Source organism: Dipodomys ordii, unplaced genomic scaffold (assembly GCF_000151885.1).
Source record: "Dipodomys ordii isolate 6190 unplaced genomic scaffold, Dord_2.0 Scaffold61, whole genome shotgun sequence".
NCBI classification, from domain to species: Eukaryota; Metazoa; Chordata; class Mammalia; order Rodentia; family Heteromyidae; genus Dipodomys; species Dipodomys ordii.
The window spans coordinates 4,367,080-4,394,511 of NW_012267277.1; the positions used below are offsets into that span (position 1 = coordinate 4,367,080).

The window sequence follows — 27,432 nt, forward strand, 5'->3', positions numbered from 1 at the left end:
AGGAGGAGTAACAGGAGGAGGAGGAGGAGGAGGCAGCAGCACATGTCTATAAATCTTTTTATCTTCCTCTCAAGGAAAATCAGAACTGGGCATTTGGTTTCAGACATCTAGGTCAATAACAACCCATAGGCCTAATTACTATTGATTCGTCATTGTCTCATTTACTGTGGATCTTTGCAAACAGTGAGCTTCATTTAGCCTCTACATATATGGCCACTCATGCACTAATGAGATCCCTGGGGGATGAGGCATATGCCGCCCCTTTGACTCCTAACCTCCTTGCAGCTGTGTGTTTATTCTTTAAATGCAGCCATTGCCCTACATGTTTTTTCAATTATTCCTTACTATGTGTACTATCTGAGTATATCATTCAAAATGAAATGCACTTGGAAAACATTAAAATAACTAATGCACATCATTATTCATATAATTTTAACCTTGCACATGTCTTTTAGTTCTGATTTTGCTTCATTTTTTATGTTTTAGCAATCCCTTCCCAAGTATCAGTCTGCCCTTCTTCCAACTGGGGCATCACATCCTAGTAATGCTGTCTACTAGATATCCTTTTCCCTCTCATGAAGGCCATCTCCTGTAACTGCCTCAGAGGGAGATGTTCTTGCTGCCCATGTTCACTGGAACATGGTGAAGAAAACAGGTTCAACAATCATAAAGTGACTGCACTATGTACCAGTTGGAGAGCAAGCACACTAAACATCTCAGAGTCCAGTTCACTCTCCTATAGTAGGAGATAATACTCTCTACCTTATGGGCTGACAGGAAGATTAAATGCTGAGCCCCAAGCACATGAAATGGCAAGTGTTTGACAAATAATTCCTTCTCCTTTGCTGTCACAGACTTACAATATTTTCCAGACCTATTTCATTGCCTACCATCTTAAATGCAGACAGTGCCCCTGGGGAATCCTTCCACTACTCTCCCTTTCGAGAAATCAATGCATTCTTTGGATTACCAGGCTGCTTAGAAATATTCTGATCATACTCTTAATCCAAAAGTCAAAACACACAGTAGGACAAGGATAATTGTACCAATGCAGTGTGTGTTTTACTGAAACTTATCCTCTATAACCCATTGCATAATCTTCTGCACTTTACATCATTTGACCCATTCTTTATCTGATCTCTTTTATTTCAAAAATACTCTCTTGATTTTTCCACCTCCTAGGCATGTGTATCTCTTTGTCCACTTGTCCTGGTAATTTGTGAGCTCTTCTTACTCCTTATATTCTCTTGGCAGATCCCATCCTTCCTCATGGCTCCAGTTGCCACCTAGTACTGAGGACTGCCAAATATATGTCCTAACTACCAGCCTGTTTGTCTCATGACTGCCAGGTCAAGTATCCAACCACCTACTAAATGCCTTTTCTTGGATGTACAAAGGTAACTCAATTAGAAAGGTCTAATATGACATACATCATCTTTGATGATATATCCACTCTTCCTTCTCTTTCTTGCTCTAATCAAATCAATATCACTCCAGCAGTTACCCACAGAATCACCTGAGGGTCATGTCAGAGTAGGGATGATTTGTAACTCATCCATTCCCCCATTAGACCTTTCACCAGGACTTGATTCCTTCTTCTGAATATCCTTGTTAATTAGCAATGTTTTCTTCAGTTTTATGATATATATCTGTAGATATATAGCTATATATCTGCTTGAAATTTTGCCCTTTCCATTTTTCCTGGGAAATTCTTTTACACTATAAGTAAATATGACTCCTCCATGCTGCAATGGCTTACGACAGCACAAACTTCCTTCCTGGCACAAGAATTTCTTCGTTGGCTAGCTTTCACCCTGTACTTTCCATGATCTATCCACACTAAACTACCTTTAATGAAAAGGTAGTTTTATAAAAAGGCAACTTTAATAATGTTAAACAATTAAATTACTTTTTATTAAAAATAAAGTATTAGGTGTCCTCCCTTGGCACCCTTCCTCTCTAGCAGAAGCTCTGCTTATCTTTTTCTGTTGTAAATCTTTGCTGGTTTACTTCTCAAGAAAAAAAAAAGCATTAGATTACATTTTGTTTTCATAATCTACATACACACCTTACCTGTTTGCCTCTTCTGCTTCAACTTTCCCACAACCCCTTTCCTTGTCTTTTTACCTTCCTGATAGCAATCCTCATTCCTCAACTCTAGAGGCCTTTCCCAGATCCAAGTCCTCCTGGCACTGAATGCATCCTCACCTCCCATCCTGAAGCCTCAAAGAGGAAAAGAGGAGCGGTCCTGGGATCTCCATCACCCTCATTAGTGAAAAAAACTGTGCCTGAAAATTGTCATACCAGAAAATCAATAAATTTTAAGCAATTACTCTTCAGTGGGATTATGGGAATAAGAGGAGGCCCAAAAGCTAGAGGAATAAATCAGATGAGGAAAAATGTTCACCTGCATTTCTGTTTATTGTAGTCCTTACTATTCACAATAGCAGAATAACAGAATCAGCCAACATGCCCCAAAACAGATGAATGGATGAAGAAGATGTGATATAGTTAGCTATAGATATAGCATATAGATATATCACATATATATCACATCACACATAATGGATGAAGAAAATATGATATATATGTGTGTGTGTGTGTGTGTGTGTGTGTGTGTGTGTGTGTGTGCATGTGCATGTGTGTATGTGGGGGTACACAGCCATAAAGAAAATAAGATAATGTCATTTGCAGGAAATCATGCCATTTACAGCTATACTAGGGGCAAAAATAAAAGAATTATGGTTTGAGATCAGCCCAGACTAAAAGGTTAGAATGGTCTGTTTGTGGTGGTCCATCACTGTAATCCCAATTTCAGAGGAAGTATAATAGAAGATTATAATCTGAAGCTAGCTTAGGCAAAATCACAAGACCCCCAACATCATTGAAGTCTTCTAAAATCCCTGATATTACCCGAACTTCCATCTGAGACATTGTTAGTCAAGGCACATAATAAAAAGAGCTAAAGTTGCAACAATATAATCTCTGGCTAAGAAGTAAATAATATAGGGTGTGTGTGGGGGGGTGTTATGGGGCTTGAACTCTGGGCCTGGGCACTGTCTCTTAGCTCTTCAGCTCAAAGCTAGCACTCTACTACTTGAGCCACAGTGCCACTTGAGGTTTTCTGAGCAATTTATTGGAGATAAGAGTCTCATGGACTTTTCTGCCTGGGCTGGCTTTGAACCTCGATCCTCAGATCTCAGTCTCCTGGGTAGCTAGGATTACAGGTGTGAGCCACTAGGGCCCAGCAGATCTGGTTATTTAGCACCACTGAAAAGAGTCTTTGGTTCCCAGTTTGCACGTATGGATACAACTAGTTATTGTTTACTCAATTTATTGCAAGACATCAATTCAGAGATAAGACTTAAGAGGATTATGGTTAAACTTGAAGATAAAGCACCCAATGTGTTTATCAACACTTTTTCCGCACAATTTCAGACACCATTTGCTGGTGCTCAGCTCCCAGTTGAGCTGATCTGCACTGATTTCAGAAAGCCCCAAGTCACAGAAGAAGAGGTAAAGGGGCTCCATATCTCAGGGATTTAGTCTCCCTTTCAAGCAAGAGCAGCTATGCCTATTTTATTGTAAGACCTAAAACGTCTTCATAAATCTGATATGATTACAGAAGCCCTTTCCTTTGTAAGACAATAGAAGGTGGAAGATAACTAATATTCATGGAATATATCCCTGAGCTGGAGATAACATTTGAAAGTCAGCCAAATACAGAAGGAAATGAAGTCAACAGTATAGTGGGGAATCACCTTGGAAGAAAGAGCAGAAAAAACAACAACAAAAAAACAGAAACATGGCTGTGATGAACACTGATGTTGATGGCCAAAAATGACTATGAGCTTGAAAGGAAGGAGTTGGAGACACAGAAGGAACAGGAAGAGGGTGACATTCTAGAAAGCCAAAATAAAAGAACAGAAGAAAAGCACAATCATTGGTGTCATGTACTGCTAAGAACTCAGGAACCAGGAACAGGGTTAAGAATGTTGTGTGGATGTAGCAATGCCTAAGTCAATGGTGACCGTAACGTGAAATGTTTCAGGGGAGTGATGTGGCAGAATTCAAATTAGAGTGAGCAAAGAAGGAGAGAAAATAAGCAAACAGAGTGATCAAGAGATTACTCAAGCCTTTGGAAAAACATCTCTAAAGAGGAAAAATCCAAGAAAGAGGGTATGCAGTTATGTGAAAAAAAATGAATATAACTAATTCTGGAGAGGACAATAGAATTAGTTCTCAGCAGCATGGTCATACTCAGTCTCCAAAGTGATGAATTCTCAAATACATCACTGAACTCAGAGAATAATTTAGAGGTGCTCAAGCTGATCTTCTGATACTTTCTAACAATAGAGTTAGATTTTGAATTCAGTTCTCTAAACTCCAAACCTAATGCTCATTTCTTGTGGCTTACGAATGCTGGATTCTTTTTTAAGAATTTGTATCTTCACAGAAATCTATACATAACATGTTTTGTTGAGATGAACAAAGCTTGGTGCACAACAAAAAGGGCTCACTGATGATTTGAAATTCAGGATCCCTTTTCTAGGCTATACTGCCTCTAAGTAAATAAAGGCCAGTTGCTGAGGGTATATGGTATAAGTCCTCTCAAGGGTCACAGCATTATAATTAGAGATTCCTGGAAATAAAAACTTATGTTTTTCTTAGACAACATGTTAGGACTAGCCTTCTTTTTTCACATTCTAAGAGCACACTTCCTATACTACAGTGAGCATGCACTGCATTCTGCACAGGTGTGCCTTCCATATGAGCAGGAAACTTCTTGGTGGAATTGGACTGTTTAATATAAGTACCTAAACCATAATCATTTCTTTCATTACCACTGGCATTTGCTAAACACCTATTACAACTTAACAATTATTACTAAGTGGCAGCAATGATTTGAACTCATTTAATTTTCTAAATAACCATACAAAGTGTTTAATATTGTTATTTTTCTTTATAGTGAGGTATGAAGGCATAAAGAGAAGGACTCTGGAATCCAAGCACCCTCATCTATATCAAAAGTTTGTAAAAAAAAAAAGTTTGTCATCCATTTCTTAGATACTTTGGGGAATCTCTAGGTTTTCTGAGTTTCTTTAATTCATTCTAAAAATCAATACATACATGCGCTGGACCATCTGGATGATTATCTTAAATGCTGTCAGGCATTTTCTTTGTCCATGAGATGTGAAAATCATGTAACAGTCCAAAGGGAATGATTGTCATACAGTGACACAAGAAAGCTGCAGGGAAACAAAGTGAACAGTACCTGGCCGAGGCCTTGGCTTGTAGTTCAGGGAAGGCAGCGTGGCCCTGCACCATGTGTTCTATCTACAAAACAAGAGAAATGGGTCAAATTTATGGCTTCTCTGCTTTTTTTTTTTTTTTTTTTTGCTAATACTGGGACTTGAACTCAGGGTCTTATGTTCCTGCTCAGCTCTTTTGCTCAAGGCTGTCTACCACTCAAGCCATACCTCCATTCTGGCTTTTTCCTGGTTAATTAGAGATAAGAATCTCACCAACTTTTCTGTTCAGGCTTTTTGTTAAAATTTAATTTAATTGTAAGGGTGATGAAGTAAGGTAATGAGAACATTTCTTGTCAAACTATTTCTTGTCAAACATTGTTGCTCCCTCAATAATCTTTGGACTTTACTCTCCTGAGTAGCTAATATTACAGACATGAGCCACCAGTGTCCTGTTCAAACTACTTTTAAGCTAGAAAATAAGTCTACAAATGTTTGTTTTTTTGGAAAGACTAGACATTAAATGCCAGTTCAGCATGAGTATCTCAGTTCTTTCAGAAATGTAGCTTTGTTTAACTTCAGATTTCTAAACCCAGAAAGTTTAGAGACAAGAGTAGCAATCAAGAGTTCAATCAAGGCGAAACTGGTGGCAGTAGGTAGCATATAACCCTACAATGAAGAGTGAGGAAAACAGGGCAGCTTGAATTGAATGGTGGTATGGGGTGGGGGATGGGAAGGGAGTCTCACCATTAAAAGCATCAAATGTCTCTGGATCACATCATCTCCCCCTCCTAATCTATGCTGTCACTCCAGAACAGGGTCAAACCTTGAAGTACTTACTGTGTCTTACTAATAGGGAATCGTTGACCGAGGAAAAGAATGAGAATATTAAGACAGAGTACAGACTTTTTTTTTTATTGAGAAAATACCGTACAGAGGAGTTACAATTACATGAGCAAGATAATGAGTATAATGAGTACATTTCTTATCAAGCATTATTGCCTCCTCCTTTGTTTCCCCTTCCTATCCCTTCTCATCTCCCCACCACATACCTCCCTCCTCCCCCCCCCACTAAAGTTGTAAAGTTCGTTTTTCAGCATAACGACTTGTACATCTCATTGTTGCAATGGGTCCACCTGTATCCCTCGTTAAACGATTTGTTTTTTTCCCTTCCCCTCCACAAATTATACCAACATCAAATACAGTGAAAGCAGTGGTTATACCGTGGGAGAGGGACATACAAAGCAACAAAGAAATCATCTTATAAATGAGTTAGAAACAATCACATGAAAGAAAAAGCATTTGAATACTTATTTTGGGGTTCATTTCACCTAACATAAACTTATCTGACCTTTTCTGCTTGTATCAGACATATACTAGCTATTGCAAATAAGGGAAACCATGGCAGAGTACAGACTTTTAAGAAAAAACTTGGAGTGTCCCGGCACTGTCAAGAGAATCTCCATTGACTGAAAAGTTGTCTCTAGGGAAGGCAGGACAGCTCTCCAAGGACACAGATTTCTGAATGCTACAGAAAACCAGCTTCTCATTTTTGAAAACCCATGTCTAAGATTCAATTCCTAATTTGGTTGGTGGCTCTAAACAAAACTGCGTATTGTACATGGGGACAGAAATGTTTCCCCATACTCTATCTAGCTTGCTAAGATGTAGGCAACCCTGTTCAGGAGTGGATGAATCTCAGCTATGTACTGCTGAATGTTTACTCGAATCTCAAAGATACTAAAACAACCATTTGGAAAGATTCATTTCTAATCAAACTAGGAAAGAATAGCTACTTGAGCCTCGTAGTGATCAGCTCTTTGAGTGTATTTCCTGAGAGCAAGAACTGTATACAGAGGAAGAAAATGTCTTCTGCAGCTGGGCCTGGGCTCTATTTCTTAGTAGGCTTGTAATTTTTAGTAAATCACCAAACTGCTCTGAATCTCAGTAACGTCCTTCATTGTCATCTTCCTTTTAGAAAGAATGGCAAGGAAGATTAACTTGCCTAAGGTCTCAAACTGTGTCTCTTCGTATCAAAAGTCCTTGATTTTAACTCCTATGCAATACTAAATTTCCAAGTATATTAAGTTGTTGAATTTCATTGGGACAGTTTTGTGGTAAGGTTTCAAAATAACACCATGGTTTTTTCCATGAAAACAAATCATGCAAGTCTTGAACATGTTATTCCTATAGGGTCAACTCTGGGTTATGGTGATGAAGCATGTTCTGGATATCAAAGAACTTGCAATCCAGTGAGAGAATGTACAAGCCACTTAAAAACTGCTTTTTCTGAAAAGCAGTGATTGCTTACAGAGCAAATGAATTAACCAAAAAACAGGAGAGAAGCTTGCCTCCATTTTGTATTTCTCTCTGGTCTCACCCATTTTCTCTGTGGGCCTTTGTAATTACTTTAGAATAAGGGAAGGAGAGGATTGGTCCATAGCATCTTCATGACATGGAACTGAAAACAGCCCTAAGAAACAATTGAGCCTTAGTTCAGACCATCTATCAGGCGACAATGACATGTTTATTCTGACCAGAGATGACAGTGATAAGTTCTCTGGAACTCCTTCCACAACAAGAATTAAATTATGATCAACTGAGCCATACTTTGACTTGGACTGCTTAATGATTATGCATATTTCTTTCCTCCTGCTCCCAATTCTTTGTCTATAAAATCTAGAAGCTTATGTTTGTACCTGGATTATAGCTAAAGATGGGCTGAAGTGTTATCTTCCCATGGCTGTCACACAAAAACTTGCCTTTCTCTTTATTTCACCATGTCTCTTTATTTGGCATAAAAGGGCAAGTGAATAGAGTTTGGGCCTGGGATCTAAAACTTCTCTCTCAAGCACTAGGATAAATTCATCATGATAGAAAGTAATAGAGCAAGCCACAAGACCAGAACATCATAGTTGTCCAATAATATTTGTGAAATGAATGTAGGATGAATCAACCATAATGGAGGCATAGAATATTATTATATAACACTTTATATTTTCTTCTTGGTGGTATGTAACATATTTTACATTTGGATCTATTTTTTCTGGGAACACATTGATCCCAGGGTGAGTGTATATTAAATTAGAGAATAAATAAAGGGGCAGAAATAAAGATGGATAAGAAGGCTGGAAGACAATTAGTTTTAGGAGAAAAACAAGCATTTACACTTTCATTGAATTTGAGGCTATGGGAAATTATTTTGATTTGGGGAGTAATCAATATGGTAGGAAAAATCAATATGGCAGGAAATGCAGGACAGGAAGATGATCAGACAATTCATTAGCAGCAAATTCAGGGAAGGAGTAGGGGTTGATAGTTCAAGAAGACAAATATTCTCTTCCCTTCTCTACACTAGCATTAATAAACATGTTTTGTAATAATTAGTTTATTGAGAATACTAATAAACTTTACCCACTGGGATCTTATAAAGTAAGGTCCTCATTATTTTCACTTCCTAGTACCTAAACAATGTCTGACATTTTGAATGAATAAACAAAGCTAATAAAATTTGTTTTGCAGGGTAGGCTGTACAAAATGCCTGCTATATAGGCAGCCTTCACTTCCCAACACTCATTCTGAAATGAAAAGGGTACCACCAAAAGAGTAAATGTAGTTGAGAGAATGGAATCCCAAAGGGTCAGGGACTCTTGTTTTTACCTAGCATCTGGTCGTAATTGTAATTTCTTCCTGATTGCTCAGAATGAGCTAGTCTGTCAATTCACTGAGCACTCGTTTCAACAGACTGGAAGTGCTTGTTTTCTAAGGGTTGACCTCAGAACTTACATTCTATTCTCTAATGCTTTTGGCACAGTATAGAAGAACATGGTGCCCCTTTCATGGTTATTTATTTCCCAGTGAAATAACTAGATTCACAACAATGGTGTCTTTGCCAAGGGTTTGCTGCAGAAATATACAGACTGAGCTCCTCTAAACGATGACTACATTCTTGAATACTCTGTGTCACTGGTGTCTTTACTGTAGAGGTAATTTGGTTTAAATGAGGTTATAACTGAGGCTCCTAATTCCAATAGATAGAACTGATGTCCTCATAAGAAAAAAGTCCAACACACACACATACACACAGAATAAACACTGAAAGTGACCATCTAGTAGGCAGGAAGACAGTCTTCACCAGAAACTGAATCTGCCAGCATGTTGATCAAGGAATTCCAGTCTCCAGAATAGGCAGAAGAGTAATGCCTGCTGTTTATGCCACCCAGTCTTTGGTAATTTGTTTTGACAGTTAAGTACACTAATTTGAGAAGGTTTATTTTAATCACTAAAACAAATCTTAAAAAGAATGCAAAAAAAAAGAGACACCTGACAAGCCACAAAACTGAGAATTAATGGGATTGAATATATTTAATTTATAATTAATTATCAGTTAAACATACATTCAATTAATCCAAAATAAGGTAAGGAAAGACAGGAAAACAAACGAGCAAAAAAGCAGATGTGATTACTGAAAACTAAGTGAAGTGAAAGATCTATATCCAGTCATGTTTACCTTCACATTAAATGCAGAGACTCAAACTAGACCAAATTGAAAAGCAGAAGATGGTCACTTAATATGACAGCCAAATGATCTTTATTTGTGTGTGGGGGTGGGTAAGCGCTAGTATCCCTTCCTTTTCTTACAAGAAAAAAATAATCTTACTATCTGCTGGGTATCAAAAACGTATGCCACAGCGATATATTTCAGGCTAGAGACAATGGTGATTTAATCAGCAGTGACAAGAGTGGAAGTTTAAAGAACATTGATGGGCAGGTTGTGTAGGTGGACTGGATGTGGTGAGAAAGGGATAATGAAGAGTAAAGAACTAATCTTCATCTTTTGACTTCAATAAAAAAATATAAATGATAATGCTCATTACCAACATGAAGACAAATAATGAGGATCAACTTTGGAAGCATATCCATTACTATAGTTAGAAAACTGGGAGTGATCCTTAACATTCTTCCCCACACATCCCTGACATCTAATCCATTTTCTTCAATGATAGAGATGTTACTCTTTAAAAATCTTGACCCCTCTCTATTTTGAACACCTCCCAATTCATCCAAAAAAATCTTGTTGGTTCTACTTTTTTGGGGGGGAGGGGTCGGTCGCTGGCCTTGACCTCTGCGCCTGGGTGCTGTCCCTCAGCTCTTCAGCTCAAGGCTAGCGCTCTACCACTTGAGCCACAGCACCACTTCCAGTTTTGGGGTAGTTTATTGGAGCTAAGAGTCTCACAGACTTTTCCTGTCCGGACTGGCCTTGAACCATGATCATTAGGTCTTAGGACTCCTGAGTAGCTAGGATTACAGGCATGAGCTACTGATGCCTGGCTTGTTGGGTCTACTTTATGACATATCAAAAATTTGATCACTCTTTACTAGCCCCACTGTGAATCATTTTCTGGCTTCTTTCTAGCTTCTTTGCTTTTCAAATGCCTACCCCACTGTTGATTCTCAACATAGTCAACAGTAGTCAGAATGAGACTTTGACAATCTAAGTCATATTATATCATACCTCTGCTCATTATTTCTTCACCATAAATGCTAAAAGCCTTATCATGGCCAATCAAATAACCCCTTATCTCTGAACTTGTACTTAATAATCATCACAAATGGTTCATCTACTACAACTATTTGGCCTCCTTGATATTCCTGGAATATCAAGGGCTCAAATGTACATTCAACTCAGAATCTACATACCAGTCATTACCTTGCCTGCTGTACATTTCCCCAGGCCTGGATATGCCTACTTCCTTCCCTTCTTCATTCTTTGCCCAAATGTCACATGTAAAACCTATCCTGAGCTGGGCGCCGATGGCTCATGCCTATAATCCTAGCAACTCAGGAGGCTGAGATCTAAGGATCATGGTTCAAAGCCAGCCCAGGAAGGAAAGTCCGTGAGACTCTTATCTCCAATTAACCACAAGGAAAAAAAAAAACAGAAGTGGTGCTATGGCTCAATTGGTAGAAAGCTTGCCAAGGCAAGCTGAAGGGCTCAGAGACAGCACCCAGGCCCAGAGTTCAAGCCCCATGACCATCCAAAAAACAAAAACAAAGCAAAAAAAAAATCCTATCTTGAAAACTGGATTAAAACTGCAAACTGCCCATCTGAAGCCACAAGCTACATTCTCTAGTATTCTTAATAACTTATTGCTTAAATAAAAGGCGATTACTGGCATTATCCCTCTCCTGTCAAAATGTATGCTTGAGAAGGCTATAGATTCAAGGTCAGAGGAAAACAGACGGTGTTTCACTCATTTCTATCTACCTATTTGGAGCGTTACCTTACATATAGTGACTACTCAATAAATACTGGCTGTATAAATAAACTCAATGAAGAATTTGGACTTTGTTATACAGACAACCAAAGGGCTATCTCTGTCTTGGAAGAATTTTGTAGCTGCAGTGCAGAAGAGGGATTAGAGGGAGAAAGATTAGAAACAAGAAACCCATTAGGAAATTGTGCTGGAATCCAGGTGAGTACACAAAAGATACCTTGAGAGCCGGGGAAGGGGAGGAAAGGGAGGCATTTGTTTTTACAGAGTTGATGTGTGTATCCATGAAAACATTCCAATTAATTAACAGAAGTGCTGGGGATATACCTAAATCTACACATAAATCCTGTGAATAATGATGCACACATCGTTCTTGCATGCCCCTACAAAGCCTACCAACTATATTTGCTTCAAGACAGCTTAAGAATATCTCACCCCCTAACTGAAAATAGTTGCTCTTTTGTTTTGTCATGCCAGTCCAGTGGCTTGAACTCAGGGTCCAGATGCTATCCCTGTGCACGTTTCCTCAAGGCTAGCACTGTACCACTTGAGCCACAGCTCTGCTTCCAGGATTTTTTGTTGTTGTTGTTGTTGGGGGGGGGTGATGATTAATTGTAGAAAAGAGTTTCACAAACTTTCCTCCCTGGGATGTCTTCAAACCATGATCCTCAGATCTCAGCATCCTCAGTAGCTAGGATTATAGGCTTGAGCCACTCCTAAGGGAGTTTAGAAGAGAACTATATGTAACAGTCAGAAAGGTAGCTCTCTAAGAGTCAGTTCTAGTTTGAGAAAGATTTGGAGCTTCTGGTGGCCAAGTTAGGTTTGAACTGTAGGTTTGGCTAAAACTAACTGTAAATGTTTTATCACATTACGTCACCACTCTCAGCTTTATTCTTCACTAATAAAACTAATATCATAAAGCAGATTTCACAAGGATCAGATGAAATACTGAATCTTAATGGGCCTATAAGTACTTGGCATGTAACAGGTATTCAGCAAGTGTTAATCCTTACCTTTCCAGTAGGCTGCTAGTAGCCATTTTTAGGTGTTATGATAAATTATAACAATCAGTTCTTCCATCAACTTTTTTTTAGACTATCATTGAGTGAGGCTGACCCCACGCTGAACAGCCTTAGAGATGTTCCCAAGTGCACATAACATATCAACCTTATGACTCAAGTTCCTATGTTCGAATTTTGTGTTAAAACAATCCCATGTTAACCACTCATTTGAGTCAATTGTTCCAGAAAGTCAATGCTACACAGAGGTAGCTTAAGGAACTCGTCTTAGTCTTCTTTACCGAATGCCTCCTCCAATAATGACTTCAATATAAGACAGGAAAGAACAACTGAATGGGGAAATGGCCAAGCTTGTTGGAAATAAGCACCAACATCTGGATGAAGTGAATGCAGGACTTGGTTCTTATGGAAAAAGTCTGGGTTAAAGGCAATAGTTTTGCCAATTTTTTGGGCAAACTAGCAAGCAATCCTTGATGGGTGCTAGGTGAAACAACTAAAATCAATCACCCACAAGAAGGGAATGTGTGCCTTTCAGACATCAGGGAAACAAAAGCATGTGAAATGAGTGAAAAATGAGCACAATCCTCAGTCAAATGAAACTGTAAGGGTTCCCGAGCCAGAAAACATCCAATCTTATTTTTCTCTTTATCTTCAAGGAAACCAGATGAAGATTTTCTTTTTAAGTATCAATCTAGTCACAGACTTGGAAGGTAGAATTTACTTTGTAATGGAAAGTCTGTATTTGAAAGGAAACAGGATTTTCTTTCAAACGCACTGTTCCTTTCTTTTTTTTCTTTCTTTCCTTTCGTCTCTTTCTTCCTTCTTTTCTTGCTTCCTTCCTTCCTTTCTTTCTTGGCTTTTATTGTCTTCTTTTACCTTACTTTCTTTTTCCTTTCTTTGCTCATTTCCCACTTATCTCTTGCATTAACTGGTGTTCTTATGACTGTGTACACACATGACCAATTACTAAGGCAGACATTTCTAAAAGTGGCTTAATAGATAAGATGTCCATATGTGACAAAGAACAAAAGATGCAGCTTCCTTCTATAGATTAAAAACCAGAGGTCTAGATTTATAAAAAGAATAAATCAGAATTGGCAAATGGCAAGGGAAGGTAACAATGGCACCATACAAAAAGGCCATAAGGGTCAGTCATTTCTCAAGGCTGTGCTATACTTCTGAGTTCCAATCAGCTATCTGTGAAATTCAGATAATAACTTTTACCACATAGGAAGCTTTAACTGTACTAGAAATCCTTAGAATTGAGACTAGAAACAAAAATAATATTAGGAGTAACAAGTTTGACAAGAAATGTACTTATTATCTCACTTATAAACTGTAACCCTCTGTATGTCACTTTAACAATAAAAAATAAAAAAATATTAGGAATTATGATTATTATGGATACATTTGAGGTTTAACAATGTATATATGTATATCCTTCTCACTGAAAACATATTCAATAAGTTATAATAATTACTAATATTTCTTTTTTCTTTTTTGGGTCCGGTCGTGGGGCCTAAACTCTTGGCCTGGGCGCTGTCCCTCAGCTCTTCAGCTCAAGGCTAGCGCTCTACCACTTTGAGCCACAGTGCCACTTCTGGCTTTTTTCTTTTTGCTTATGTGGTGCTGAGGAATCGAATGCAGGGCCTCAGGCATGCAAGGCAAGCACTCTACCACTGAGCTATCTTTCCAGCCCAATTACTAATATTACATTTGCATTCTATTATCATATTTAAAACCTAAATTCTGTCTCTGTTACACTGATACTTCAGACATCAATAGGTAATCTGCTTTTGTTCTAGATTCAGATTTGTTCCATCATGTCAGCTTTTAGATTTCTGCCCTCTAGACCTTGTTGATTCACTAAATAAAATGTGGGTAACTACTTACTCTGTTTCTATGCCACTGTTTCTTTTTTAATTTTTAAATATAAGTTTTTATTGTAAAGATACTGTACAGAGGAGTTACAGTTACATGAGCAAGGTAATGAGTCCATTTCCTGTCAAGCATTGTTACTCCCTCCTTTGTTTTCCCCTTACCATCCTTTTCCTCCCCACCTCCCCAACTTCTCCCTCCCCTTTCTCCCCTGCCCCAAAGTTGTAAAGTTCGTTTTCAACACACTTTCTTGTATAACTCATTGTTACAATGGGCCATCCTGTATCCTTTTTTCAGCCTTTTGTTATTTCCCTTCCCCTTCCCAAATTAGAAGAAATGTATATACAAGATGCAGGACAACAGAATCAAATATACAGTGACAACAGGGATTTTACCATGGGGGAAGAACACACAAAAACAAACCAAAAAAATCACACAGTACATTATAAGTACATTAAAAAGAACTACAAGAAAGATAAAATCTCTTGTGTCCCTATCTTGCGGTTCATTTTGCTTAGCAACAGGTTATATGTCCTATGAACATAGCTTTTGACCTCTTCTGCTTGTCCTAGACATATACTAGTTATTGCAAATAAAGAAAACCATGGGACCTATGTTTATTTGAGTCTGGTTTACTTCACTTAATATAATTTTTTCCAAGTCTTTCCATTTCCTAACAAATGAGGTGGTGTCATTCTTTCTGATAGAGGCATAGAATTCCATTATGTGTGTGTGTCTGTGTGTGTGTTTGTGTGTATGAGTGTGTGTGCTTGTGTGTGTGTGTATATATATATATCTATATATAAATATATACCATATTTTCTTGATTCATTTACTGAGGGGCATCTGGGTTGGTTACATATCTTAGCTAAGGTGAATAATGCTGCCATAAGCATAGTTGTGCTGGTAGCTTTAGCATGGACTTGTTTGTGATCATTTAAACACGTAAATGCCTAAAAGTGGGATTGCTGGGTCATAGGGGAACTCTATATGTAGTCTTTTTTTTTGTTGTTGTTGGTCATGGGGCTTGAATTCTGGGCCTGGGCACTGTTCCTCAGCTCTTCAGCTCAAGGCTAGTGCTCTACCACTTGAGCCACAGTGCCACTTCCGGCTTTTTCTGCTTATGTGGTACTGAGGAATCGAACCCAGGACCTCATGCATGCAAGGTAAGCACTCTACCACTGAGCCACCTTCCAAGCCCTCTATGTGTAGTCTTTTGAGGAACCTCCATACTGCTTTCCATAGTCATTGAACAAGTATACATTCCTACCAACAATGCAGTAGGGTTCCCTTTTGTGTATGCCATTGTTTCTTAATTTGGGGTACTTATTAAATTTTTTTTGAATATTAGAGGAGGTTTCTTCAAAGTACATTAGATATATTATAGAAATATCACAACAAAACCACTTTGTATACTTAATACATGCTAATAAAAACACTCTAATCCTATTTTCCGGTGTCTGGCATATTTTCAGATAAAACCAAGTAATACTAATGGGTGGAAACTATATTTTTAAAGGGCCTGGTTTCTAGAACACATTTACTATAGAAGAATCTCAGGATACTGTGGTTTTAAGGCTAAGGAATTCTAATCTTGTAAAATTCTCTAGATAATTCCAATATACATATATTGGAACATTCTTCAACATTCTCAACCCATCCCTTCCCTCACTTTTCTTTATTTTTTAAGATGTGCAGACTTTCTGTGCCATCTTGAGATCTGAACATGCACATTTTCTCTTACAACCTTTCTCTGATTCCCTTGGTCTATGAGATGAAGTTCAAATCCTCAGCAAGTTTTACAGGGACTTCTTGAGATGTGATCACTACTCTGTTCTCATTTATTATAAGTTACTCTTCTAAGAATAGTTCATGCCACAAATAAAATTCTGGACTACTTGCAATTACACTCAAATATGCCCTGTTATTTTTCCTTTCCATGTCTTCTCATGCAAATTCTCCTGCCTTCAAGATCTTCGCTACCCTTCTTTTCCTATTTTCCCCATTTATATTTTTAGTAGCTCAAATGCCTTTGTGTCAGCTAATAGTATTCACCTCACTTGTACAGAATTCCTGAATCTATCAGCCAACTCTAATAATACAATAAATTTCTACTAAGAACCTTCTATTGATTAGATCTTAAAGTATATCCAAAGAGAATAGTGGAATAGTCCCTTTCTTTAATACCTTCTTTTTGTAAAAATACTGTACAGAGGGGTTACGATTACATGAGCAAGGTAATGAGTACATTTCCTGTTGAGCACTGTTGCCTCCTCCTTTGTTGTTCCCCTACCATCTCTTCCCTCCCACCTCTACAACTACACCTCCAAACCCCCCACCCCTGCCTAAATTGTGAAGTTCATTTTTCAACATAGTTTCTTGTGCATCTCATTGTTACAATGGGTCAACCTGTATCCCTATTTAAGCTTTTTGTTTTTCCCTTCCCCTCCCCAAATTAGAGAAGTGTATATACAAGATGCAGGGCACCGACATCAAATACAATGAAAACAGGAATTATACCGTGGGGGAGGAACATAAAAAGAAACAAAAAAAAATCATATGGTACATTTTAAATATGTTAGAAACAATAGCAAGAAAAGAAAAAAACCACTTGTGTCCCTATCTTGGGGTTCATTTCACTTAACATCATCTTATCTGGTCATATCATATGTACACAGCTTTTGCCCTTTTCTGCTTGTCCCAGACATATACTAGTTATTGCAAATAAGGGAAACCATGGGACCTACATTTCTTTGAGCCTGGCTTACTTCACTTAATATAATTTTTTTCCAAGTCTTCCCATTTCCTAACAAATGGGGTGATGTCATTCTTTCTGAACGAGGCGTGGAATGAACCCAGAGGCCCCTCAGTAGATGAATGGATCTAGTCCTTGTCTTTAAGAAGATCATGACATTCTTTTTTTTAATTAAGTTTTTATTATGACAATATTGTACAGAGGGGTTACAGTTACATGAGCAAGGTAATGAGTACATTTCCTGTTGATCATTGTTGCCTCCTCCTTTGTTTTTCCCCTACCACCCCTTCCCTCCCACCTCCTCAGCTATACCCCCCCCTCTAACCCCACTCCCCGCCTAAATTGTAGTTTGTTTTTTGACATAGCGTCTTGTACATCTCATTGTTGCATGGGTCAATCTGTATCCCTATTTAAACAATTTGTTTTTTCCCTGCCCCTCACCAAATTATACCAAAATCATGGCATTCTTGAATAGTGGATTAACGAATTTTTAAGAACAATAGAGGATAGGGCTGGGATGTGGCTCAAGCGGTATAGTGTCTGCCTAGCAAGCATGAGGTTCTGAGTTCAAAATAACCAGGAAGAAAAATAACCAGGATATGGTAATAGCTAATGTGTCTTACAAGACTAAGTATAATCATCAAAATTGTATAGATCCTCTCTCCAACAGAAGTAAAAGAGACATGGTGAAGCTGTGAGTAGGAAAAATTCTTCACAGTCTAGCCTAAATTACAGATACATTCATGAGAATAAAGGGTATGATCATGAAGGATATGATGTGTTCAGATAATGATTTGAACCATGTCTCCAAGTCTATAGGGAAGTAAAAAAGGACCTGACAAAGTAGTAACTTTTTTGTTTCAAAAAGCAGAATATCATTTTAATTGCTCTGATAAAAATAGCTTAGTGTAAGAAAGATCACTGAGAAGAAGAGATCTCATCACTATCTAAGCATGTTTATTCCTTTAGCAAACAAATGCTGCACATACACTTTGTATTAGGTTGTATACTGAGAGAACATTAACTCTGAGTTTGGAGTCTACAAGTGTTTCAGATGCTGGGTATGTGGGCAGTATGACAAAACAGGCCAGTCAGTGGTAAAAGAATAATCACAACCCAACTGAAAAAGTTTCAACTTACCAGTTTTCCAGTAACGCTCTGACCACCTTCATTCAGCCAAAACCCAGGAACCATGGCTGAGAAATAAGGTCCCCAGACGCCTGGCACAAAAATTGGGTCTTTGCTGATCTGTGAGTAAAAAAAAAAAAGTGTTGAGGGCATGTATAAAAACACATCATGATCCTTGTCTCATCTGACATTTCTATGATTGGAATTTAGATTCTTATTGAATATCTTCTACTATGATAAAATCATTCTCTCCTGGGGAAGATCATGACATGACTCCATCTTTGGAGACCTTTGTGATAAATTCATGTATATGACAAGGTGGCAAAAGGCCATTTTGGAAAGACACTTCTCAAATGATGAATCATTTTCTGTGGGCTTCCTCTGCCTGGCAGAGATACAAGCTGGCATCCCTTCTCCACCCTTCTTCCTATATCTATAGCTTTAGCAAGGAGTGGTTGCAGTATTTCCCATTGATCTCAGCCTCTTGAATCTGGGTCTGCCCTGAGACTGGCTTTGACAAGAGAAGGAAGCAGAGGTGACACAGTCATGGCCTAGTCTTCTGTAGGTCAAATACCTGTATTCCTTCTCTTGAGCTACGTGTCTTGAAACAGAGCCAAGTCAGCCCAGTCATCTCAAGGGATGTCCTATATATAAGACAGTCTACGTGACACCAGCAGCTGACTGTCCCCAGTCCATCAGATTTATCCAACCAACCAATAGGCTTTGAGAAAAAAAAAACCACAACACATTACTAAGGTTTAAGGCTTGTTACCTTGTGAGAATAAATAACTGACACAATGATTTCCTTTCACATTTATTAGCCACTTAATAGTATGCCCCCTGGTGCTGGGAACAGAAAAAATCAGAGTTCTTTCACCAATTAACTGAAATATTAACTTTCCTCCATATATATAAAAATTTATATTTATATGTGAATATTAAAAAAGTAAATCATAAAGCAGGTGGTAATGACAAAAGCAATTAGAAGAACCAAGAGGGTAATGTGTGTGCTAGAGAATAGTAAAAATAGAAGCCACTATTTATATAAATAAATACGGCCAACTATGCACACCAAGCAGCCAAAACCAAAAATCCTCATCTTCCTCAGGTGTTACTTCTAATCATAAACAAAGCACAAAATGTAAGCATTATATCTTATAAATATGAACCTTTTGCAGATACTAGGATTTGAAATCAGGGCTAGGTTGGTGCTAGGCTGGTGCTCTATCATTTGAGTCATGCTTTTGTTGCCTACTTTTTGCTGGTGGAGTTGGAGTCTAGTGGACTTTTCTGTCCAGGATGTTTTCAAACTGCATCTCAGCATCCTAGGTAGTCAGGATTATAGTTTGTGAGCCATCATTATGTGGCTTGCAAGCATAATTTAATGAAATTATAATGTAAGCCTTGTGTTCTCACTTAGTTGTTTTTTTTTTTTTTTGCTCAAGGTTGCACTCTACCACTTGTGCCACACTTCCACTTCTCCACTTAAAGCTTTTTTTATATTATTTTTATTTTATTTTATTTGTGAAGATACTGTACAGAGGGGTTACAATTACATGGGCAGGATAATGCGTACATTTCTTACCAAGCATTGCAGCCTCCTCCTTTTGTTTACCCTTCACATCCCTTCCCAGCCTCCCCCCTCCCCCCCAATCCCAATCTTTCTCCTTCCCCCCCTTCCCACCCCCCCACCCCCCGCACCAACTTTGTAAAGCTCGTTTTGGACATGACAACTTGTACTTCTCATTGTTGCAACAGGTCCACCTGTATCTTTAAACAACTGGTTTTTCCCCATCTCCTCCTCAAGTTATACTGACATCAAATATAGTGAAAGCAGGAGTTATACTGTGGGGGAGGGACATACAAAGCAACAAAGAGATAATCTTATAAATGCATTAAAGCTTTTTGCTAGTAAACTAGAGATAAGAATCTCTCAGATTTGTCTGCCTAGGCTGGCTTCAAACCAAGATCCTAAGATCCCAGACTACTATGTAGCAAGGATGATAGACCAGTGTCCAGCTGCTTTACATCTTTATTAGCATAATTCAATGAAATTAAACTACTCAGCTAGAGGCAACCAGTTTAAACAGATCTACTTTTCCAAATAAATTCAATACATAACAGTCTACCAAGAGAAAGGTCAAAATACTTCCTCCTTTTGCTCTTAAAAAATATTTTTTAGGGCTGGGAAGGTGGTTCAGTGGTAGAGCGTTTGCCTTGCATGCATGAGGCCCTGGGTTTGATTCCTCAGCACCACATAAGCAAAAAGAAAAAAAGCCAGAAGTGGCACTGTGGCTCAAGTGGTAGGCTAGCCTTGAGCTGAAGAGCTGAGGGTTAGCACCCAGGCCCAGAGTTCAGGCCCCACGACCAGACCCCCCCCCAAAAAATATATATATTTTTTTATTATCAAGTATTTGTGCAAAGGGATTTCAGTTCCAGAAGTTAGGTTATGAGCACAATGCATCTCAGTCAATATTACCTCTTCCTTAGAACTACACATTCTTTCCCTACACTCAAGTTACAGAGTTCAATTTTTATATTGTGTATTGACTTTGCTTTCTGCTTTATAAACTGAACCCTACATGGGAAAGTACAGTTGTTTTTGTTTGTTTGTTTGTTTTGCTATGTGGTTTGAAATCTCACTGATCTCAACCTGTGTTTTTACATGACAATAAACTTTCTTTCAGTTTGCTCTGAACAAATGGTCTAGAGTGGCTTCTTGGAGGAGGGACACAGGCTTGGCTTAAAAAGACTAGAAGGAGTTGGCTAGATGAAATGGAACAGGGATTCACGAACAGTGCCCTTTGGAGAGAGGTTCTCTTGGAACTCAAGACACTGTCATGTTATTCATACAAACTATGATGGCCTTTTCATCATAAGGCAAATTAGGTAGAGGGGCCAAGGCAGGTAATAAATGTCCCAGTACTCACTCATCTATAAGGCAAAAAAAAAAAAAAAAAGACCTCACAAAGTTTTAAGGCTGGACAGAAAATCTGTTCATTTATTTATTCTAAATATCTATTCAGCTTTGACTATATATACTTTGGAGTATGATGAGCTCTTGAGATAGCAAAGCGAACTGAATATTCATAATTTCTATCTCATGAGTTTTACGGTCTAGCATTTTAGCACAGAAATACTCCTTTCATTATCTTGATGCCAACTATTCTGGTTTCTTTTTTGCTAAACCAGTGATTTTTCAAATCAGTAGGATTTCCAACCTCAAATGGGAAGGGAATGAGAGAATGCAAGGAAACTATGTAACAGTGCTAACTTTAAATTTTGTCAAATAAGGGCAAGTTATTAAAAGGGAGGTATTTAACTCATAAAGTTGGAAAGATAATCTCTGGGAGAAAAAGACAAACTTCTACCAAAAAAGAGATAGTTCAACTTATATTGACATATTCACTCTTTCTTCTACTAGTTCAACAGATGTCTCCTTAGTTGCCACCATGATCTAGATGTGTGCCAGGCACTGAGATAAATGGTATCAGAAGAGCACCATCTTTGCCCTCATGGAGCATGCCCTGGGGGAAGACCAGAGCAGCTAGTCAGTCAGGTTTGGCCAGAACTCTACTAGATGTAGCACTGAAAAGTTTCATGTCCTTAAAAAGCCCTTAGGTGCACCCAAACAATTAGCTACCCCTAGACAAGTATTAATCAAATCCTCAGTGATAACTGATAAATGAAAGAAAGAAAGGCAAAGGTATTCTGAGAACGTAGGAGGGAGGACCCAATACTAGCACACACACACACACACACACACACACACACACACACACAACATACACAAAGACAATACAAGAATAAATAAGGTGTTTGTAATCACACAGCTATTAAATGGCCAAAGTAAGATTTGAACCAAGTACACAAACCCCCAGAAATACTTTTGCTCCCTCATGTATTGCTTAGGAAGGAGAGACATCAACCGCAGAGCCCATCTCCAGTGCTACAATTAAGAATGTTACTGCAGCAGGATTTTACTAGAGAATTGTTGTCTACAGCTCACAAATGTCCATGGGCACTTTGCTGAAGTCTGCCCAGGGAGACAGTGGTGAACGGACTCTTGTTTGTGTTCATTCATCTGGCAAGGCACATGCTTCTCGTCAGATACTTCCAGTAAAGAAGGATACAAAGAGTACTCCCACTGCCTCCTAAGCCCAGAGCTTTTGGGAAAACCAGAAACAATTTGTTTTGAGAGAGAAGGAGAATGCACATTTGTGTATTTATGTGTTCTGTAATCCTCTGCAGTAAACCTAAATATTTGAAAATATTTTTGTGAACAATCCTTCCAGGCTGATGGCTATCTTGGCCTGGAGGTCGCTCTGTGACTCAAAACAAGAAAGCACACTGCACCATACTGATGACAGGTGTCCATACAGGACGCTGCCTTGCCAGTACTAATGGTGCTCCTGGCAGCAGCAATGACAAAGCTTGACTGAAGACTTAGTACAGGCCTCACTCTTAGCACAGTACTGGTATGAAATCACTTAATAAGCACAGCCCTGAGGGAAGATGCTGTCATTATCTCTGTTATACAGGTTCATAAACTAAGGCAAAGATGTATCCAATGTTACCCAAACATAAGCAGTCACATAACATGGTCTATGGGTTCCATACAGCCTCTGCCAAATTGTTCTCTTGTTACTAGGTAACTAGTACTTATTTGAATCATTCATCTGTGTCTGACAGGTAGAAAGCAAGGGCCACTGGAGCCAACAGATTTATTTGAATTCAAAAAAAGTCTCTGGTTATGTTAGGCAATCTTTATTTCCAAAGGGCTTTGATAAGTTTCCCTTGCTATACTAATGAACAGATTGAAGAAAGCCTGGGTAAGGTAAAAGACCTTTTGTGATTCTATTCATCACTCTGCCACATTATAGACATGTCATCTTTTGCAATGTAACTTTTCTAAGCCTCCCTTTCCTCACTTCTAAAAACGATATACGTGTTGGAAGACTCTTGTGAAGGTTGAACTGGCTGTCACATACACACATTTTATTCCAAGTTAAATACCAAATAAACATGAACTCTCCTTGGACTGAGGCCTATATGATAAACAACCAGGAGACTGGTTGAGCAACCACTACCAAAAGTAACTAACATCATACCACAAGGAGGACTCTAGTTTGTCCTTGGTCTTACTTTAGTCAACATTCTTAGTGATGATACAGAAAAGAGATGGTAAAATTTGGACCGACTGCTTATTATGAGACAAGTTCACACCAAAATGAATCAGAATTAAAATGATCCCAAGGGGCTAAACACCATGCAGGCTTAGGTAAGAGATCAGTTAATATTTACATTACAGTTAATATTTAGGTAAGAGATCAGTTAATATTTATGTAATATTTAAAATTTTTGTATCTTATGGCAGGCACCAGAGACTCTAACAGACCAATAAGCTTAGCTAATTAAGAGGTAGAGATGGGAGCATCACCATTCAAAGCCAGCTTAAGCAAACAAATCTGAGAGCTTCTTCTCTCCAAATGGCAGTAAAAAGTAAAGGAGCTAAGTCAGAAAGAGGCCCTGAGTTCAAGCTCTAGTACCAGCACCAATTTTTTTTAAAGCAAAAGGAAAGTAGAAAGGTAGCAAGGAAGGAAGGAAAAAGGAAAGAAGGAAGACAAGAAAGAAAGAAATTAAGAAATTAAGGAAGAAAGAAAAGAAGAGAAAGAAAGAGGAAGCAAAGAGTTATTACTTTAAATATACTAACAATATTCTCTTCCATAGGCTGGGTGGTAGATACATGATAATTCGGTTCAGTATTGTTGTTTAAAATTATATTTAGACATTTGACATATGCTTTAATCATGTGTGTTATAAATAGAATAATGAAAATTCCAACAAAAGAAAACATTTGGTTGCACAGGAATGAGATCCACAATAAGGCTGTAAAAATAATAATGTGTCCACATGGTTTCAAAACTCAGAGAATCTCTAATTTGACAAAGTAAACAGAGCCTGAAGAAGAAAAGAAAAGAAAAATGAAACCAAACACACCGAGAGCTACAGTGCAGTAGGAGGACAATTGGTATGAGGAGTAGTTAGCTAGTAGCTAGCTAAACTGCCTGGAAGAGGAAAGGCACTTCACAGTCTCAAAGGCAGCAGCACTGAAGCTGGGCTTTTTTTTTTTTTGGTCAGTCATGGGGCTGGAACTCTGGGCCTGGGCACTGACCCTCAGCTCTTCAGCTCAAGGCAAGTGCTCTACCACTTGAGCCACAGTGCCACTTCCGGTTTTCTAGTGGTTTACTGGAGATGAGTCTCACAGACTTTCCTGCCCAGGCTGGCTTTGAATGGTGATCCTCAGATCTCAGCCTCCTGAGTAGCTAGGATTACAGGCATGAGCCACCGGCGCCCTGCTGAAGCTGGGCTTTGAATAAGTATTAGGACAGATAGAAGGGAGGGTGACCCGGGAAAAAGAGCTCAGCATCATGGAACTAAACACACAAATTGATTTTACGAGGGCTGAGTTTCAAGTTTTGCATTTTACTTTAGATAAAACATCCCATGGTTTAAAGGATAGGTACAATTTTGCACTCACAGATATTAGTGATGACCAAAAAACTCAACTTTTCCAAAGCTATACTCGTGAAAATGCCTCAGTGAGATGACCTTCTATTTGTAGATGATAATAAAAATCAATAGTTACAATAACAACGTGCTAATTTCTAACATTATTGGGTATCTACGCTTGCCACAGGCTCTTCTAGGCTCTTTACATGCACATTTAATATTCATGACAACCTAGTGATAGAGATCGTATTATTATACTTAACTTCACAAGTGAGGGAAGCTAAGCTGTAGGAGTCAAATAGCTAATAAACAGAAGAGTAGTAATTTCAGGAGCCAAGCTAAAAACCCTCAACTGATTTCCCTTATTAGACCTCATTCTCCCCACCAAGAAATAAGTCGACTGGACTAGTGATGTCTAATGTCTCTTTGTTGAGGTTTTCTTACATTCTATGAGGTTTAGTCCCTTCACCCCAGCTGGCCCCTCAGAACTCTCCTATGTGATAGCTGCACACAGCACTGTGGCCTCATCTGGCCTGGGCTTTGGAGAATTGTCTTGGTTTTTCTCTAGAGACTTTTCCAAGTCTCTCTATGCTTTGTCATCCTGCTAACCTGTGACAAAGGTTACTGGAGATTTTTTCCTTTTTTTTTTTCTTTCCAACTGCCAACTTCAGGGGTCGCATTTAATAGCTACTATGTAGAACTTGTTCTATTAACTGAATAAATAGCACAGATTTCTTGAGTATAAACTACTGTTCTAAGCATAAAGAAGATACGGAAGGCTGGGCTGTGGAGCAGAGTACCGACTGCATTCTGATCCTCCCAAAGATTATAATCTAGTGGGAGTTGGAGTTCAAAAGAGGCCTGGAGGCCACTCAATTGTCAAGTGACTCATGTATACCTGTGGATTCAGAGGGTGTGTAGCCTCAAATACAATCAGCCCATGTTACAGCAGAACACATTGCTGAAAGATCAGAAATACTAAATTGGGATTAGAAGCCTCTTCCCATGTGCTCCTCCCTTTCTTGTCAGTGCCCAAACTGGCTGCAGGAATGGATGCCTCTGGCAGAGTCTCATCTCAGCTGAGCGACCTTCAGCTGAGTTTCCCCGCATGACAAAGCCTGGATGCCTTCTCACACCTCTTTCTGGTGCAGATGACTGCCTGGGAGCAAGGAGTTGTTCCAGCTCCATCTGTTCTGCCTTCTCCAGCCCATCATTCTGAGTTTGGCCTGGCCTAAGCCTCTGGCAGGGGCAGGAGGCAGGCTCCAGGCGCCAGTAGTCCTGGGAGGGAATAGGAGGTTTTGTTTTGAGTGCCCCCAGCCAGGTTGGGATTTTCGAGGGTAGCCGCAGGCATGTGTGGGACTGGGTATTTCCATGGTGGCTCATTTCTCCTTCCAAATGGACCATGCTATCATCTTACTAGAGAAAAACCATTTATACACATTCCTGCCAACTTCCAGATCATTACGTAGTACCAAAAAAAAAAAAAAAAGAGCATAGACAAATCTGTTTATGAATGAGAGCTCTTAGCATTCACCTCTAGCTCTGCCCTTTTTAGGTTGAATTATAATGAGCTATTAACATGTCTGTCTCTCCTATGCACCAATGAAGTAAAAACTATGTCCTTTCTTCAAGGCAGTGAACACTGTAGAGTAATATGCACACGGATTTCAGAATCAGACAATTCTAGGTAATTCTCATCAGATTGTTTACTGGCAATGTGACTGAGTCTGAGACTCAGTTTGTTTTTTGCTTTTGTTTTTTTGTTGTTGTTGGTCATGGGGCTTGAACTCTGGGCTTGGGCGCTGTCCTTGTGCTCTTCAGCTCAAGGTGAGCGCTCTACCATTTGAGCCACAGTGCCACTTCTGTTTTTCTGGTCTATTGGAGATAAGAGTCTTAAGGACTCTCCTGCCCAGGCTGGCAATCCTCAGATCTCAGTCTCCTGAGTAGCTAGAATTACAGGAGTGAGCCACTGGTGCCCGGCTGAGAATCAGTTTTCTTGCCTATAAATGGGAACATGTCATCCATCATAGTGAAGCCTAAGCCTTGAGTGTTATTATGCACATAATGAGCTTAGGATATAGGAGAATCTCAAAAAAGTGTTATATATCAAGTGATTTAGGTTTATTCCTTTTTAAGATAGTGGAATGACTGGAGTTCATAGGTCTGGGCTCATGCCCAGTCTCTCCTCACTATTGGCTCTCCTCTTTGGTAGATTCTTCCTTCCATGTCCATTTTACTCCCTGTGTCTCCTGGAGTCAACTCCTCCCCTCTCATATGTGTATATTGACAATTGTATGCTGATGGTTACCAAATGTTTATCCCAAATGTAGAACTTGATCCTGGATTCCCTACTAGCTATTTGACCTGTATGTCCAGTCAGTGTGTGCTTTCCATCCTTCCTTCTGAGACTACTCTTGTGGGTGGGACACCAGTCTCTTGACTGGCTCATTTATCCCTTCTGCTATCCACTATGTTTCAAATATAAATCTCCTGTTTTTACCTTTTATCACTACATCAGTCTAGCCGCCTCCCATCATGTCTTGTTTAGACTATTTTGACAGTGATTCAATTTATTTACCTGCTTCAAATGTGGTCATCTACCCTATACCCCATCT

At 38.9% G+C, this 27,432-nt stretch overlaps 1 protein-coding gene across 4 annotated transcripts in view; it reads right to left on the reverse strand.

Annotated features, from left to right (window-relative positions):
• Positions 1-27,432, reverse strand: part of Fggy (FGGY carbohydrate kinase domain containing) — a 363,024-nt gene that overhangs the window by 96,405 nt on the left and 239,187 nt on the right. For all 4 annotated transcript variants that reach the window (XM_013022325.1, XM_013022324.1, XM_013022327.1 and 1 more), the window contains 2 exons: positions 18,317-18,424; positions 5,276-5,337 (listed from right to left, as the gene is read on the reverse strand). In XM_013022325.1, the coding sequence (XP_012877779.1) occupies positions 5,276-5,337; positions 18,317-18,424 (170 nt within the window). The remainder of the gene's footprint in view (positions 1-5,275; positions 5,338-18,316; positions 18,425-27,432) is intronic.